The sequence below is a fragment of the Macrobrachium nipponense genome, chromosome 1 (genome assembly GCF_015104395.2).
Source record: "Macrobrachium nipponense isolate FS-2020 chromosome 1, ASM1510439v2, whole genome shotgun sequence".
NCBI lineage: Eukaryota > Metazoa > Arthropoda > Malacostraca > Decapoda > Palaemonidae > Macrobrachium > Macrobrachium nipponense.
In genome coordinates, this window is record NC_087200.1 from 15071793 (window position 1) to 15089631 (window position 17839).

At 39.5% G+C, this 17839-nt stretch overlaps 1 protein-coding gene across 5 annotated transcripts in view; it reads left to right on the forward strand.

Annotated features, from left to right (window-relative positions):
• The window catches only part of LOC135219151 (WD repeat-containing protein 37-like), a 280381-nt gene that overhangs the window by 165128 nt on the left and 97414 nt on the right, over window positions 1-17839 (forward strand). For all 5 annotated transcript variants that reach the window (XR_010315383.1, XM_064255663.1, XM_064255665.1 and 2 more), the window contains 4 exons: window positions 7509-7681; window positions 8610-8874; window positions 10126-10264; window positions 16570-16639. Coding sequence is in view for 4 of the 5 variants with exons in the window: in XM_064255663.1 (XP_064111733.1) it covers window positions 7509-7681; window positions 8610-8874; window positions 10126-10264; window positions 16570-16639 (647 nt within the window). In the remaining variant the exon portion in view is untranslated. The remainder of the gene's footprint in view (window positions 1-7508; window positions 7682-8609; window positions 8875-10125; window positions 10265-16569; window positions 16640-17839) is intronic.

A 17839-nucleotide genomic window follows, 5' to 3' on the forward strand; every position in this document is an offset into this window, starting at 1 on the left:
GCTGTGCGGTGCAGGTTGACGACCTCTTATTCTGGCATCCAGACGGCTGGGAAGTGTGTTACGCTTTGGTGGGGAACGTGACTAACGAGTCGGTAGGTACCATCCTCACCTCAGTAATCCCCGAGGTGAAAACCCTGAAAAAGAAGTCCCTGCCGAAGGCTGCCAGACCAGCTAAGCCTTCTCTGGTGGGCTCCGCCAGGTCGTCATTGGCCCCCAAGCCTTTGGCTTCCTCGGCAAAAGCTATTCCCCTGCCTAAGGGGTCGAGAGCTAAAGGTTCTAAAGCCAGACCGACAGAGTCCAGCTTCGACCCTGATGCCTTCGCTAATCTTCTCATGGAGAAGATGGGCAGTATTGTGGACTCGAGATTCCAATCGATGTCCTCTTAGCTCGCCTCGGGTTTAGAGACATTGGGGCAGTTCATCCTGTCTCTGGCTCAGAGACTACAGACTCAGGAGAGCTTGCTGGCCGGACTTATCCAGTCCGGAGGCACACAGCAGTCCTTTATTGTGCCGGATGCATCTAAGCTCCCGCCATTCGAGGACAACAACCCATGGCAGTTGGCGCTGCATGCTCCCTTTTCGGATGGCATGCTGACAATTGAAGGCTGCGGAACCCGTCCCGTGGAAGATTACGAGTTGTAGGGATCAGGCACAGTCGGCATGGGTCCGCACCCTTTCGGAATGGGATTGCGTCATCACCAAGTTGACGCCACACAAAGGTTGCTACACCATGTTCGTGGTGGGGGATAACATCCCGACCTTTGCACATCTAAGATTGAGGAGTTAACTCTGCAGGCCGGAATGGAGGAGAAGCCAATGCCTCAGCTTCGAGAGACAGAGCCTACCTCTCTGCTCTTTCCCGGAGATTTGGAGTGCTGGGTGGGCGCTCCGGAAACGTTCACAGTGGGCAAACTCGATCCGGAGTGTGCTTCCACACAGTTTAGTGAACGGTTACCCAGAATTCCGGATGCCATGGTAAAGGCAGAGTTTGAGGCAAAGTGTAGACTGAGTAGGTCGATCAACTCGGTTACTACTTCAGAGTTGACGGCCTCTGTTTACGCTGAGGAACCTCTATTCCGGGTCCTAACAAAGTCGCTGCTGCAGACTTTCCAGTGTGACCTGTATGACTTTGTGGTTGCTAGGCGGAACTGCAGGAAGCATGTCTTTGCGGATGCTTCCATCAGACATAAGCCCAATAAGCTTATTAAGGCATCGATCTGGGGACCAAACCTCTTTCCTGATGACGTGGTTAACAGCGTCATCAGTGAGGCGGCTAGGGCTAACCAGAACCTTCGTGTCCACTGGGGCCTTCCCTCTAAAAGGAAGTTTGAGACCTCCGGGCTGCAAGCCAAGGGTAGGAAGAGGGCCAGGAAGTATCAGCCCTTCCAGATCTCTCAGGTGGTGCAAGCAGTTCTAGTCCCCCAGCTTGGTCAACCTTCGACCTCTAAGGCACGACCGCAACAACAATTTGTACTGCTACAGAGTCAGCCAACTCAACAGTCCTCGAGTTCGGCTACTTTCATTACGTCCCCGCCCTTCAACACTTCGTGAAGCGCAAGGGGCGTTTCAAGGCTATAACAAGCACGCAATGGGTAGCAGAGCAAGAGGAGCTTACCGGCACAGAGCTGGTTCCAGAGCTCTCTCCAGAGGCAGAGGAAGTAAGACCTCATCCAGTCAATGAGCCTCTCCAGGTAGGCGGGAGACTGTACCTCTTCCGGGACCATTGGGCCTTCAGTACGTGGGCCCACAGTATCGTATCAAAAGGTCTGGGGTGGAGATGGATAAAAGGGCGTCCTCCACCAGTCAGCTTCCATCAAATTCCAACGACAGACCTTCTAGACTATGCCAAAGACCTTCTTCAAAAGAATGCAATAAAGAAAGTCAGTCACCTGAAATTTCAAGGACGTTTGTTCAGTGTACCAAAGAAGGACTCGGACAAACGAAGAGTGATTCTGGACTTGTCCCATCTCAACTCATACATTCAATGCGACAAGTTCCGCATACTAACCGTCTCGCAGGTGCGGACATTACTTCCCCGTGGGGTCGTCACCACCTCTATTGATCTTACAGATGCTTACTATCACGTCCTGATAGCAAGAAACTTCTCTCCCTACCTAGGCTTCAAACTAGGAAAACAGGCTTACTCATTCAGAGTCATGCCATTCGGGCTTAATATAGTGCCCAGAATATTCACCATGCTAGGAGAGACAGTAGTGCAGGAACTAAGAGCTCAGGGGGTGATGCTAGTAGCTTACGTAGACGACTGGCTCATTTGGGCAACCAACGACAAGGAATGTCGCAGGGCAACAGCCAAAGTAATAAAATTTCTAGAGTATCTGGGATTCCAGATAAACAAGAAAAAGTCCCGTCTCATTCCGGCGTCTCGTTTTCAATGGTTGGGAATTCAATGGGACCTAACCGCACACAAACTATCTCTTCCGCCGAACAAATGCAGAGAGATAGCGAAAGCTACGAGACAATTCCTCAAGAACAGACGGGCTTCTCGTTGTACCCAAGAAAGAGTCTTGGGTTCACTTCAGTTTTCTTTGATATCAGATGTTCTGTTGAAAGCCAGACTGAAGGACATCAATCGGGTATGGCGGAAAAGAGCCAACAGCAGGCTCAGAGACAAAATCTCCTTGATTCCGCCGATACTAAGGAAAAGACTTCGTCCATGGACGAGAGTCAAGAGTCTTTCCAAGTCAGTGCCGCTACAATTTCCCCCGCCGTCTCTAGTAGTCCACACGGATGCCTCTCTGAGCGGATGGGGGGGCCTATTCTCGGTACAAGAAGGTTCAAGGAACATGGTCGACAGCATTCCGCCAGTTCCATATCAACATACTAGAAGCAATGGCCATTTTCCTGACCCTGAAACGACTAGCTCCGGCCAGGAATATTCGTATCAGACTAGTCTTGGACAGTGCAGTGATAGTTTACTGCATAAACAGAGGAGGCTCCAAGTCGAGCCACATAAATCAGGTGATGATAGCAATCTTTTCGTTGGCAATGAAACATCATTGGCACCTGTCAGCCACTCACGTGGCAGGAGTACGAAATGTCATTGCGGACTCACTGTCCAGAACAACTCCGCTGGAGTTGGAGTGGTCCTTGGATGCAGTCATTCAATGGGATTTGCCTACAAATTCCGGTCCTTAAGGTAGACCTGTTCGCCATGGAGTCCAACCACAAACTAACGTGTTATGTGGCTCCCAATTTGGATCCTCTGGCTCACGCCACAGATGCGATGTCCATAGACTGGAACAATTGGCAGAAGATTTACCTATTTCCGCCAATAAACCTCTTAAGGGGACCGTCCGCTATGGCGGATGACATGTCAACTTGATAAAATTGAAAATCAAGTTATTACTTGTATCTATGCAGAAACATGCCGTGCATGCTTTCCAGAAGTTTCAGCCAATTATCTTTATAAATAATGAAGATATAGCGGTTTTTAAATGATGACGTCATCGTAACTGCATCGTCTGTATGACTTGAGTTTGACAGAATCGTTTTTGCGTGTTTATTTTTGTATATATACAGCAATTTTTTAAAGATTTTTTTCGAAATTCTCATACATCTGGTAGCAATGAAAGGTAGTGTGACACTGGGTGAGAAGCGAGCTGCTCAGAGCGGTTATTTATAGGCGAGACTCAGAGAATGACTCAGTTACGCCACAGACGTCAAAGGAGTTACATGCGCGTAGGCACTTGCGTTTGGTTACTAGCTATTTACGTTGTTTTTATAACTTCTTAGTGAACTTATAGCAATGCCGAAGTTACCTAAGATCAAGAAGGCTACTCAGCAACTAAGGCTAGCAAAATTAGCGAAGGCCAGGAGTGTGCTGAAAGAAAAACACGAAAATTCATTGTTATCAGCTGCCCTCATTGTCTCATGTCTCGCCGTCAACATCATTATCTGGTGTCACGCTGAGCGTATTAACACCACTTTTAGGGGTAGGACCAGGATGTAGAAATCAACAATAAAAGTACAAATAAAGTAATTAGAATAATGTTGTTTTGACTTTTATAAGAAAAAAGCGAAAATTTACATAGCAAATCTTTGGGAGCTCATAACTCAAAAACATACTTATGCGCATGTCGGTAGCCATTACTCGGTTATTTATTATCCAATTTTAGAGAGAAAGATATCATTGGAAAGAGGAATGAAAATCCCATAATTCTGTGTGACAGAATTTTGATTTCTTTTTTTCTTTTTTTTTTAGATTTTTTTGAGTGTCTAGACAAAAAAAAATTAAAAATTCATAAAAAATAAGAAAATAAAAAAATAAAAATTCTGTCACAAAGAATTGTTCCGTATATAAAGAAGTTTTTATGGTATGATTTTCAATACAACTGATGTCATATTAGCGGAGAAATCTCTACCTATTTTTTTTTAAATCATAATTTTTGCTAATAAAACGAAAAGTTTTTGCTCAAATGATTTGAAATTTTTATATGATGAAGGTGTTATATATATCTAAAACATATATGAAAATTATGTATTTTGCGTAATAAATAAAAAAAATAGACATCATAGCGGATGGTCCCCTTAATGAAAGTTCTACACAAACTCAGATCTTTCAAAGGACAGATAGCACTGGTAGCACCCAACTGGCCGAAGAGCAATTGGTTTCCTCTTCTATTAGAGTTGAAACTCCGTCCCAGACGGATTCCCAACCCAAAGCTGACTCAGGTGGTACAAACTCGGACTGTGTCAGCTTCCTCAAGAATTCTGAATGCCCTAACTTTATGGACTTCATGAAGTTTGCGGCACAAAAGGATGCTGATATTGACCCGCTAAACACTGTTCGTGGAGTCAGACAAAAGAGAATCGACACTCCGGCAGTATGATTCGGCAGTGAGGAAGTTAGCCATCTTTCTAAAAGAATCAGATGTTCAGACGATGACTACGAATCTGACAATTTCATTTTTTTAGAACTCTGTTCGAAAAAGGCCTAGCTGCTAGTACCTTTACTACGACTAAATCTGCCTTGAGGAAGATATTTCAGTTTGGCTTTAACATTGATTTAACAGATTTGTACTTCTCGTCTATCCCTAGAGCATGCTCGTCTGAGACCAGTAGACCGTCCTCACACTGTCTCCTGGTTTTTAAATGACGTACTCAGGTTGGCTTCAGATACTCTCAGGAAAACATTATTTTTAATGAGTCTGGCCTCAGGTGCCAGAATATCTGAAGTGTCGGCTCTCTCTAGAGAACCAAATCATATTGATTTCCTCCCGTCAGGAGAAGTTCTGCTCTCTCCATATCGGAAATTCTTTGCAAAGAATGAAGACCCACAGAACAGATGGTCTCCATGGAAGATTGTCCCTCTTCCATAGGACCCATCATTATGTCCTATTATTACATTAAAATCTTATCTGGGCAGAACTTCTAAAAAGTCTTCAGGTCCTCTTTTTATTAGAGAGAATGGTGGAACCATTTCCTTGAAGGCCATCAGACAACAAATTCTTTATTTTATTAAACAAGCCAATCCGGATTCAGTTCCTCATGTCCAAGATATCCGAGCAGTGGCTACCTCAGTTAATTATTTTCATCATATGAACTTTGATGATCTTAAAAAATATACGGGTTGGAAATCTCCGACAGTATTTAAACGCCACTATCTGAAGTCTCTAGAGGCCCTTAAATATTTGGCAGTGGCTGCAGGGAACATTGTCTTCCCTGATACAGCCTAGTTATGTAATTGTAAATTTGTATATTATTATTATCATTGTTTGTGCTATTAATTACCTTTTGGTACTCCCTCTCACCTACCTGCCTCGCTTGTAATCCTTGCCTTTTTGCCTTTTGTTCCGGACTGGATTGCTTATCAACCCACTCCTGTACGTGTACATAGTTCATTAATTTGTTTGTTTTTATGTTCATTACCTGTTGTATTTTTCGTGGTGATGGTATGGATTTGGTCATATTAGATGTTATTTACCAATTGTATTTTGCTATCCTTAACTTGGATTATTAAAACAATAATTATAAGGAATTTTTATTTTACCTTTCATATAAAGTTTTTTGTTTACATTCTATTTCCTAGCTTGTATGGCCAATTCTCTGTTACTATTTCACTGGGCGACACAGGTCGAGCCCAGAAAAGGGATTTTGACAAAGGAAAAATCTATTCCTGGGGGAAGACCTGTGTTGCCCAGTGAACCGATCCCTCTCTTTTTCATTTCCCCACCCTTTAGCTGGCCCAAGCTTGGGTGCGTATTTCAGGAATGGCGTTCTTGGCAGAGGCAGTAGTAGTAGCGAGCGGAAGGTAGCTGTTGTAACGGCACCTTTGCAGAGGGGGATTTTGAGAGAGGAGAGATCTATTTGGTGAAGTATCTGTGATAGTGACTTCCACTCGCCCCTGATGCTATACCGACACCCTTTGAGGGTGAGCGAGCCAGAGGTAGTAACTGGCATTCCATATGGCTTTTTCTCTGATATATTTAGCATTTATTTATACCTAGAAATGAGTGCTATAGGAACATTTCACAGGTCTTTCCCCAGAAATAGATTTTTCCTTTGTTAAAATCCCTTTAGAGGGATTAATCATTATCAAAGGGAAAACTTTTAGCTCACTTGCTCTTGGCTATAGCAAGAGTTTGCAATGAATTTTGGTCCTAATGTCAGTCTTATCACTGAAGTGTAAAAGCCGAAGGCTTGAGGATCTTCCCTCAGGTACCCTGAACGATAAGTTCCACAAGACTCGAAGCTGAGGTTCTTTTGTGTAGTAACACTGGTGGTCATATTTTGTATATTTTTCCCTAATCTTTGAAAAGAATATATAATTGGAAAGTACACTTTGTTTTTGTTAAGCATAGGTACAGTAAGTGATATATATAAGGTGAATTTTCATAATTTATTACCTGCTTCATGTATAATATTAGGTCATGTAATTTTCTGTAATTGATGGACTTTCACAGATATTTATTGACTGGTAAAAGTTTATTCATATGAAGTTGGCAGTGTTACTGACTGTAATCCATCACAAATAGCCTTGGAGTTATATGATACGCTAAACATGAAGACTGTATTTTTACTTATTACAAATAAAATCATGTATAATTTCAGCTTCTTGAATTTTTAATTTCCTCTTTTTTCAAGGTAGGAAATTATCTTTTCTCTTAATATAATTGAAGTATGAAATTCATGTTATGAATCCAGTATACAATTTTTTTAAATTTTTTCTTAACATGTTTAGTATATGTAATATTATTTTATGATGTCCATTGTTAGGCATATCACTCATTGATTCTCATCTTGGGTATCTTTAATCTCTCATGTTCTAAGTTAGACTATATCATCTTGACTTGTCCCTGAGGTGAATTATTTGTAAACAGTTGCCACAATTTTTATTAGACATTAGAATTTTCGAGCCATTGTGTTACGTTGAGATAACAACTGCTGTTGGTGTAAGTAAAGCACTGGTGGATGACATTTCCAGTATACTATAATGTTGTTCCTTTTCTAGTGAGAATGTAATCTATCTGATACATTATTTCCTTTCAGATCAGACAGCTTGCATTTGGGGTATAGATGGAGGGCGTAATTTGCTCCAGTACACAGGTCATAGCGGTTCAGTAAATTCTGTCAAGTTTCATCCATCACAGGATCTGATTCTTTCAGCAAGTGGTGATCACTCAGCTCACATTTGGCAGGCAGCCATTACTCCAGATCAGCTGGTACGTTTCTGATGTTAAGTGATCATTGCCTTTGGCAACAAAAATCTGCTTCAAGATACTATTGTATTGTTAATGATTGTTCTTTTATAATAAAATACACTTTTGTTTTTATGAGAAACTTTGCATGTCTTTTAAGAAACATTCTCTTCATTCTTGTACATTTAGATATATCTCTATTTAGAAAAGTGTGGTTTGAGATTGGTTAAGTATTCTCGTGGATGCTCACATACTGAGATGTTCAGTTTTCTTTTGGTGTTCTTTAGCAGTTAGATGAGTTTACAGCAGGTGTGAGCACCATCGTAATCTTAGAATTCAGTCTTTCTTTTATTAGAATTCTTTTGAAAAACACTAAGAGCACCCCATCATCTGTAACCTACATTAAGCATTTTGCTTGACACAAAGTGAATCTGACAGAATTCTCCAAAAACGAATCTGCCATGTTTGCCCACTGCATTTTGGAATTGATCATAGGTTCCAGATGGTCAGGGGTGAGAAAAATTATAAGTAGTAAATGTAAATACTTTTTGGATGATTTTGAATCAGCTGTGATGAAAACCTCCAGACAGAATTAATTTATATAGTACTTATAGTATACAGTACTTATAGTATATAGTACTTATAGTTAGTACTTAGTAGTTGTTTTATCCATTTAGGGAACAACTTCTTCGGGAAAATTTGCACTTTTGTTTCGGAATGAAAATAAGATACATGAGCAGTTCACATTGAGTATTTTCTTGCTCTTAGCTTTGGCTTTTGATTAGCAAGTGATTAGCATGTTTAATTTTGCACCAACAGAAGAAGCACCGTAGCTTTTAGATCTTCCGCTAGTTGACTGCTTTCAGGGAATTGCCAAACAATTTGGAAATTTATAAAAGCACTGTGCGACTGAACAGTAGGGTATTCATAGATTTCTGTTTAACCCAATCAGAGAGTGCATTCATCTGAGGATGAGGTCGATGGTAGTGACCGAGAAGATGAAGACGACGGTGGCGGTATTGGAGGAGGAGGACGTCTCAGTGACGGAGGAGGGGCAGCCTCACTCAGAACCCCTCTTAGAGAGCTGACAGGTCATACCAGTGTGGTCATTGCAGCTGATTGGCTACCTGGTGGAGACCAAGCCATCACTGCAGCATGGGACAGAACGGCTAATCTATATGATGCCCATACAGGAGAATTGCTCTCACAACTGATTGGTAAGTTTAGATACTATTATAGATTGTTTTGTCTGAGGTTGATGAACGGATTTGCTTAGCACTTCAATTGCCAGTGGATATTCTTGATATTTTATGGATTCCCCATGAATTTTCCTGAAATTTTTTGTGACTTCCTGATGCTTTTGTCAACTGTGGGAGAAGCATTAGTGCTTTATAATTTTTCATTGTGTATTATTGCTGTTTAAAGTAATAGTATTATCAGGAGTAGATGAAGCAAGTCAAAGGAAGGACAGAAATTATGAAGAGGGGTATTTAATATGTTCCTGACATTCCTTTGCAAGTTGAAAGAGGCGAAGGTTTAATGGCTTTTGTTGTGAGACCTAGTACTTATGTGAAGTGCAATGAAAATTAATTGTTCATCTGTAGACAGTCCACAGAGTCCAAATATTATTCATGTCCCAGAAAAAAATATTCAGTGCAAAGGTTCCCCCTTATATATGTTATAGATAACTCCAAATGTATATCAGGTGTGGAATTTGCTTCTGTATTGTCAAGTAAAAGAAACCAGTTTTGTTTATGTAGCATTGCTTTTGTGTTCTCAGTTGAAATTTTTGAAATATGATTAGCACTTGAGGTTACTAAAATTATACTACCACAATTGTAATTTTTAGTGACTAGAACCTATAGTATCCTATAAGAATTTGTCTAGATTTTCCTTGCAACAAGAAGCTTTAAACTTTCAAGTTAAATGATGTTAGTAGAAATCTTATATGCTGGCTCATTGTTCATGTTGACAGTTAGGAAATTTATGATGTCGATAAAGCAAGTAAAGCTTCAAATATAGCTATATTACGTTTCTTATAATTGGCAAACTACATGGAGAAATGAATCCAGTAGCAATAAATGAAGCTGGATCAAAACCATCATTGGATTGTAGAGTATTTCGTATTGACCTTTTGATATTTTATGAATAGGCCACTTGACCCAAGGCATCTTTTTTTGTGAAGATCCTAACTAATCAACAGTTGATGACAAGTTTTGAAAGCAAATTAAGAAGTATATTTATGCAATCAACAAATTTTTGAAGTTTCTTAATGTTATGTTATCTCTACCTTTGATTCTTAAGACTGTATCCCTCAGTTATAGTAATTTGTAGTTTAGATTTTCTTAAATGCCTTAGCATTTTCAGTGTGTGGCTTTTGAATAGTAAATGATTATGGTAGTTAAAACAGCTTTATGTCCTTAACTTTCCAGTTTTGTTTTACATGTCTTTATATCATATCTATGCAGGGCATGACCAGGAGTTAACACACTGTTGTTCGCATCCAATGCAGCGATTGGTTGTCACAGCAAGTAAGGATACTACCTTCCGGCTTTGGGATTTCAGGGAGCCAATCCATTCTGTTTCAGTCTTCCAAGGTCACACAGAGTAAGTTTTAAAGAAGAAGTCTTGGTATAATATTCATTTTTAATAGCATAGCCACCCTCTGGTCCTTGAGGGGTTCCATAAGATAGACCAGGCAACAAGCAAAGAACTCAATTTTATTATCAGCTGCTATTTTATCCCATACAGAAAGGAGGAAAGTTGTTTACGTGTCCTCCTTGCTGAACTGCGACCTTTACTTGTGGAGTTTCAAAATCTTGTTTACCGTGAAAATTACCCACCCAAAGTGCTAGGTACCTAGTGCAGAAACTACAGGCATTGTCTCTTTGACAATACATAATAGTCCGTGTGAAAGTATGGTTAGGTTATATTCATGCCTAGAGTCCTTGAGGTCTTTGCTGAAATACTTCTTCATTTTCTTATATATCCTTTTGAATACAAGTGCCTTGCTTTTTTTAACAATCATGGCATACAATGTGGCATTTGTTGAACCCTTCCTTTATGGATTTGGAATTGATTCTAATGCAGAAATTGTTACTTCCCTTCTCAGGTATTTTACATTGCAATGACCTGCTGCAAGGCTTCTCATTCCTGGGTCCCTGAATTGGGTGCTTAGGCTTTTTTCAACCCCTCAATTCAGCCCATTACAACTATGACATATATGCTGTAAAAAGCAATCCTCTACTGCTTTGCATCAGGAGCTTGCAATAGTGAATTGGGCTCTCTTAGGTGGGAACAACACTACATTACTCATACAGCTAACAGTCATTTATTACTGTCTCCTGGCCCATGTTCTGACAGGGGCCGCAATTTGCCAAATAAAGTTCTTTAGTTTCCCTTTACCTAGAGGTCACAGACAACATCGCAGAAAGTCCGTTTTTCGTACACCCTAGCACAACAAACCATTCCCTCTGCATGAGCTGAGAATAGTTGTGGGGATCCCCTTATTAAAAAGGCATATCCCAATCCTTTACCTAAGTTGTATGACATTCAAAAAGTAAGCACATCATTAGTTTTCTTTGGAAATATTTCTTTTGAAGAAGTCTTCTAGCGTACAGGGTGGTCATCAGGAACAAAGTTCCTAAAATATTATGCCATGAGCTCGAACAAATCTAATTACACTGTGTGTCAGTAGTTGGTATAGTAAGTCCTGACTCCATAGGTGCTACAGCAGAAAACCGGGGGTCATCTTGATCGGGTGGGTATGCTAAGATATCACGGGGAAAGGTGCAACAATACTGTGACCAAACCCAGCACATCTTAATAATTGTAAATTTGTTTTTGTTTTATGTTTTTTGTTGCCAAACCCTATGGGTATCTGGAATAAAGGATGTGGTTTATGACTTGTGACTTAATCATGGACCAAAAATTTTACCTGGATTTTTGGGATTGAATTTTAAGAGCATAGCCATTGTGTTGCCTGTCAATTTCTTTGGTAAGCTTCTTTGAGGTCAGACAGTGGCTACGCTATCAAAAAACAGGTTTTGACTTAGGAAAAACCTATTTTTGGTAGGTGCTGTGAGTCATCAAATGCTTCCACTTTCCCTGGTGAAAAGCCGTGTGATTTGGATGAATAATTATCTTGTATGGATTGAAAAAGTATACAGTCAGTCCCAGGTTATCGGTGGGGTTCCATTCTCGCAGGGTGCTGATAAGTGAAAACTGCCATTAACTGACTTTTGGTGACCACTCACTCACCACAAGGGTTAACCCCATTGACCATCAGCTCTGGATATTAGAGCGACAAGAGGGGATTAGCAACTCTCAAGGAAACCATAACATCCTCACATAAATGACAGCTCAACGAGAAGAAGTTCCAGAAGACTGCTGGGCCTTGATCCAGGCTAACAGCCTACACATCTCTTGAAAATGGGCCACAGATAGGGCCTGGAAGTACTCGAGTGTGGAGTAAAATAAAGTGTAGATACTCATAAATAAACACGTTATACACAGTGATTTTGTGGGTTTCTTTTTCAGTCTTCAGAAGAAAACTGAAAGAAGTTTTTGCTTGATTCATTAACTGAAATGCTGCGATTTATGGCACTTAAGTCACCAACTTTCAGTTAATGGTGCTGATAACCGGTTAATGCAGCTTCTGTTAGGTATGTTATGACACCATAACTCAATTATCTGATAACCAAAGCTTGGCCTGTTATGCCGCCATAAATCACCAGTTTTATGGTGCTAGACAAGCGTCATCAAACCGGACCGCCATTAACTGAGTCTGCTGATAACTGGGGACTCCCTGTAATGAGAGTTGGTCTGATGCGAGTTACATTGTCGACCCAGTAATGAACAGCATGCAGTGCACTGTTGCTGTATCTGCAGATTGATTAATAGGAATGGAACCTAGGCAGTCACTGTAGACAGGAGAAAGAGCCCTCTTGCCTTGAGTCTTACTTTTTCAGTGTCAACGTGCACTATACTGACCAGATCAGCTAGAAGAAAAAGCTTTGAACACTTGGTTGGTCTATCCTATGGAGCCTCTCAAGGATCATAAGAGTAACTCCTTTGAGGACTCGCAGCAGCTACCAGGAATAAGTTTTTTATGTTACGTACAAGTCATGTACAAGTATTATTACACCCTCATTAAAATAATTTGCTTTACCCTATGTAGCAAATTCGTTGTATTCTCTGGTGCCATGCAGAAAGTGTTTCAGCTGGTATTACTTAGTTTTGCTTCACAGTAAACCCACGATTCATAATTCAGCCCAAGTTTGTGGTCAGCACACTATTTCCCAGATGCTCCATCCTAATTTTAAAATATTTTTGCTGATCGGCAGCACTGTACATATGCCTCACAGGTCACTATGTTCCTAGTAGGTAAGAGCATCACTTTTCATGTACTGCCCTGTTGGTAACAAAGCATTAATATCCTACTGGAATGGTTATATTAGTTAATTATTTAATTCATTGTTGTCTAATCACATAAGCATTTACTAAATTTAGTTTATCTCCATTTCCATTGTTTGTGCATTTGAGGGATTTCCATACAAATTGTTTACTTATATTGAGTTGAAATTACAGTCACAGTTTCCCTAGAAATGCCCATTCTGAAGTCTTAAAGATGAAAGAAGCGGGAAAGCTATAAGTGACTGTCTGCACATATGCACTTGTGAACTGTCAACTGGTAGGAACTACTTAGCTCTTAGATTCGATAAAGTGAGGATAAGGGAAAAGGAGGGTGGCACTTTAGTAATTGATTGAAAAGTATGTTACATGTTGTAAAAACTTCATTGGTTCTTAGAAAACCTATCAATTGTATTGAACCAGAATCCTAATTTAGGCAGGAATTGGGGCAGTTGAGAGTCCTTGCCTTTTCAAAGGCCTGTTGGATCTAAGGAAGCTTTTGGGAACAAGAACCAAGTCCCCAAGTATTTTCATGATGCATTGTGTGTAGTTGAGCATTCAAAGAAGAAATTAGATAGTTTGACAGAATCCAGATAACTACATCTCTTGAGAGAGGAAGATGTAGTGTCACAATGTAGGATGTGGCAGTGATTTATAACAACTCCATGTACCTGTGTTTGTGATAGTTGTAACGTCCTAGTTTCTGCTCAAAGCGTGGCGGTTAGTAGAGCCCTGAGTTCATGTTTACTCTCTCTTTGGCTGTCTCATCCCCTGAAATATTTACAAAACACCTGTTGGATGGTCTGCATCTGTTTGTTGGATGCTAAGATCTTGGAGTGTTGAATCCTCTGCTGATGCATTGACAGGGAAGTTCATAATCCTGGACTCTTGAGACCTTGATCCTCCCCAGGCAATGATGGATGCCTCTTATAGGATTGAGGAAAAGGCCATAAGCATGAGTGGACTTCAAGACTGGACTAGTCCACATGGTGGTGATATTGTCTTCAACTTTGATCCCTGGATGTAATACTTCTAAAGACCTGATCCCTGGATGTAATACTTCCAAAGACCAAAGCTCCAACACTTGATGAGAGTTTGCCATGAAGCTTTAGCTGTACACACTGAGAGTCTCTCCTAAGATATAGGCAACATTGGAGACCTAGAATTGAAATTGGGGTATCTGGTGAATATTACTCCTCTCATCACATCTACAAAGGATTCAGTCCTACTTTTTGGCAAAGGATGAGATTCAGTTTGCAGAAAACAGGAATTGGCTGCATCAGTGACTTCTGAAATTAGTTGATGAACATGACCTTTGCTTGGGTATGGTGGTGGTTTTGGGGTCCTGCTCATCAATCTGTTCTCAGTATCAGTGAATTCTGAAGTGCTGAATAATGCTCTTTGTAGGTAAATGAAAGAAACATTCATTATAATATATGAGCCTTTATGCATATGTAATGTATTCTTTATATTTCGTGTTCATTTATACACCTCCCTATGTATTTAATGTATCTCATTCTCATATGTCATGTACGATATGTAATGATTGAATCTTGACCATCTGGCAGTCATGTTTCGCCAGTACGGCACCGCTCTATTTTCCTTGCTTGCACATTATTTTGCACCTCTGTGATTTTGTGTATTTCATTAGACATTAAGAACCTACTTTTAGTATTTCGGTGTTTCCTTCATCCCCAACCTTTAGTGATAAGGATAACACATCGAACACACACACACTCCCCTGCTAGATACAGTTGCCAGGCAAGTCTTAGTGAAATTGCAAACTCGAACAATGAGGTGATTCTGCTTACTTCACATAGATCCTAGCAATGGCTCACCAACCTAATGGATATATTCATCAAGAAGCCCAGGGTTCTTCCACCTTGGAAGAAATTTCTGGCATGGTTGCACTTCATAAACTCCGTGATTTGCTGGATTAATTAAATTTCATGAATGATGGTTTTCCAGCACATATGCTAAGAGCATCTTTTCAGATGGTTTTACCAGCTGCACTCATGAAGCCACTCTGGACTTCAACAATGCCTTTTTCATGAAAAGTTGACCAAGTTTGGTGGTGAGCAAGAATTATTATCTGATGTTGAACACCTCTATTCCAGCAGTAGCAGTCTTTTTTTATTTCCTTAATAGAAGAAATTTTCTGAATTTAGAGGACACATAGCAGCTCTTTTCTTGTGTTTCCATTCATTGCAGTCTGGATGAGAGTGCTGGACAAACATTGTAGATTTGATTAAGCATTTTGGTTAGTCTGTTCCAAGGGCTTTTGTGAAGCCACTTTCCTTGGATTTGTCTTAGGCATTGAGAAACTTGGCCCCTCCATGAACCTCTCTTTGAATCATCGCTGACATCTACAAAGCTTGTCATTGACCTCCATGCAATATCTGTAAATGTGACCCACTCAGAGAGTAAATGTATGAAAATCTCCTTAGGCCCAGATTTTGTTGCCTAACTGCAATTTTTCTCTTGCTCCTAATTTTTTTTTTCTAGTTTTGCTTTATACTTACTGTCCCCTCCTCTGGCAAGGAACCTTTGTCCCATGAGGGTAGTCAAAGCTTTGTTTACAACAAACTTAGGAATTCCATTCTCCTCTAGAATTCAAGACTCTTGACATGAGTCACTGGACAAAACAAATTTTGTAGAATACAGCTTTTGGCTGTCAGGTTAGCATGAGAGCTTACTATAATTATGTCACATTGATTTATCAGTTGAAGGTAAAACCTTGGCAGATGCATGCCTTCCCTCATTTTTGGGCTTTAAACGTACAATTATTTTTTGATGTACTATTCTTGTTGGGGATCAGTATCTTGGTAGGTTATGTGTTACTATTGGGAAGGGAACATGTACCTTTGGAGTCATCCACAGCATCATAACCTTCATAGATTTATCCCTCCAGAATTTGTATGAGGCATTGCTACCCATAGTAACCTTTCCTTGTACTATTGTTTCTTGGCGTTGAGTGCTCCATCACGTTCTCATGCTCCTTACTTGTCTGTTAATCTCAAGTCTAGAATGACCGAGGCTTGACTTCAGTCCTCCACTACTGCGATTATGTATATGGCTACATCAGTGTGGTCGTGACTCCTTTGTCCACTGACATAAATGGCTATTCTTGCAATATACAATTAATGGGTATTATGAAACAGATGTTCATTGCACTAAAAGATATCTGTTCTGTATAAACCCTGTAATCAGAATAAATGCCCTCTTTTCTTTTTATTTTTTTCTTGCACTTTGGCTTTTGATGTATTGATACACAGAAAGTTCAATCAAGTTGGGCATCTTAAGTCCAGCTTTGCCCATCTGTTTTGATTGATACACATGAGTGACTTTGTGTTTTCTCGCCTGTGGAAGTCAGAACATAATAGTATATGTAATTATGAATTGGATAAAAAAATAAGAATTTTGATTATGAATGTATTCTTTTTGTATAACTTTCATCTTGTCATCATTGGAGAATAAAATCATCATGATTTCGTTTACAGGAGTGTGACTTCCGTGTCCTTTACACGAGAAGACAAGGTAGTGTCTGGATCGGATGATCGAAGTGTTAAGGTTAGTTTTTTCAAATTGTGCTTGTGAAAGTAATGACTTGTGCCGTAAACAGATTTAGCTTTAGTCCTTTCATATTTAAAGTATTGTTTAAGGGGCGTGCTGACCACCAAATTTCAATGAATTATCAAATTTTAGTTATTAGCACTTCTCAAAGGTTTTATGTCTAAATAAACATATCCTGAAACAATAATGCTAAAAAAAATTTTATATATTGGTTTATTGACAATTTTGTTCATCACTTATATGGCATTGTGAACCACAAATTGTAAATAGATTTATATAAAGTCTGTATGAATAATTCTGGATAGGATAAAGTAAGTTATACACTGTTTTGGGCTGTTATGTCTTTGAATAAACATATCTTAAAACATTATTGCTGGAGATAGATTGGATATCTTAAAACATTATTGCTGAAGATAGATTGGTTCATGGACAATTTTTTTCACCGCTTTTATGGCACTGTGAATGACAAAATGTAAAGAAATCCTGTAAAAAGATTATAAAAAATTTTATACACACAAATATAATTGTCACCAACTAAAATATCACATTCACTCTAGTGGTAGTGTATCACATTCTCTCTAGTGGTAGTGTCTTGCTCAATATGTCCTAATTCTCTCAGGATTCTTGAAAGTCCAAAAATTATTTTATTTGCTGTTTTCTCAAAACTTACTTTTGTCAAACTAAATGCTTATTTCTCCTAGGAGACTGAATTAATTTCAGTGAAGTTTACAGAGTGTAGTACATATAACTATATATTTTTATTTTGTCATCGGGAAAATCACTTATACTATATGCAACTTTTGTTTTTGCATATTATTTTTGAAAAGTGACGATATGATTTTTCTCAACTACAAAACAAATGAACCTAGAAGTTGAATTTCTAAATTTTCCCACAATAGAATTTTCATTATTAGTTGTAGAATAAGTGGTAAAGATTTGAAGCAAATCCATTTAATCATAAGGTAGAAACATTCATTTACTTTATAATTGGGACTTATGGCATTGGCACTCCCCTTAATGTGATGTTGCTACAGTACCTGCTTGTCTGGAAGGTATACAGTACAGAATATTGATTTTAATACCAAGCATTATGTAGTATGTACTGTATATTTTTGTATACGCAATTTCCCAAGTAATTACATAGCTAAAAGTTTAAAAGTACCGGCAGCTAAATCCTGAAATTTTGTGATAACGATT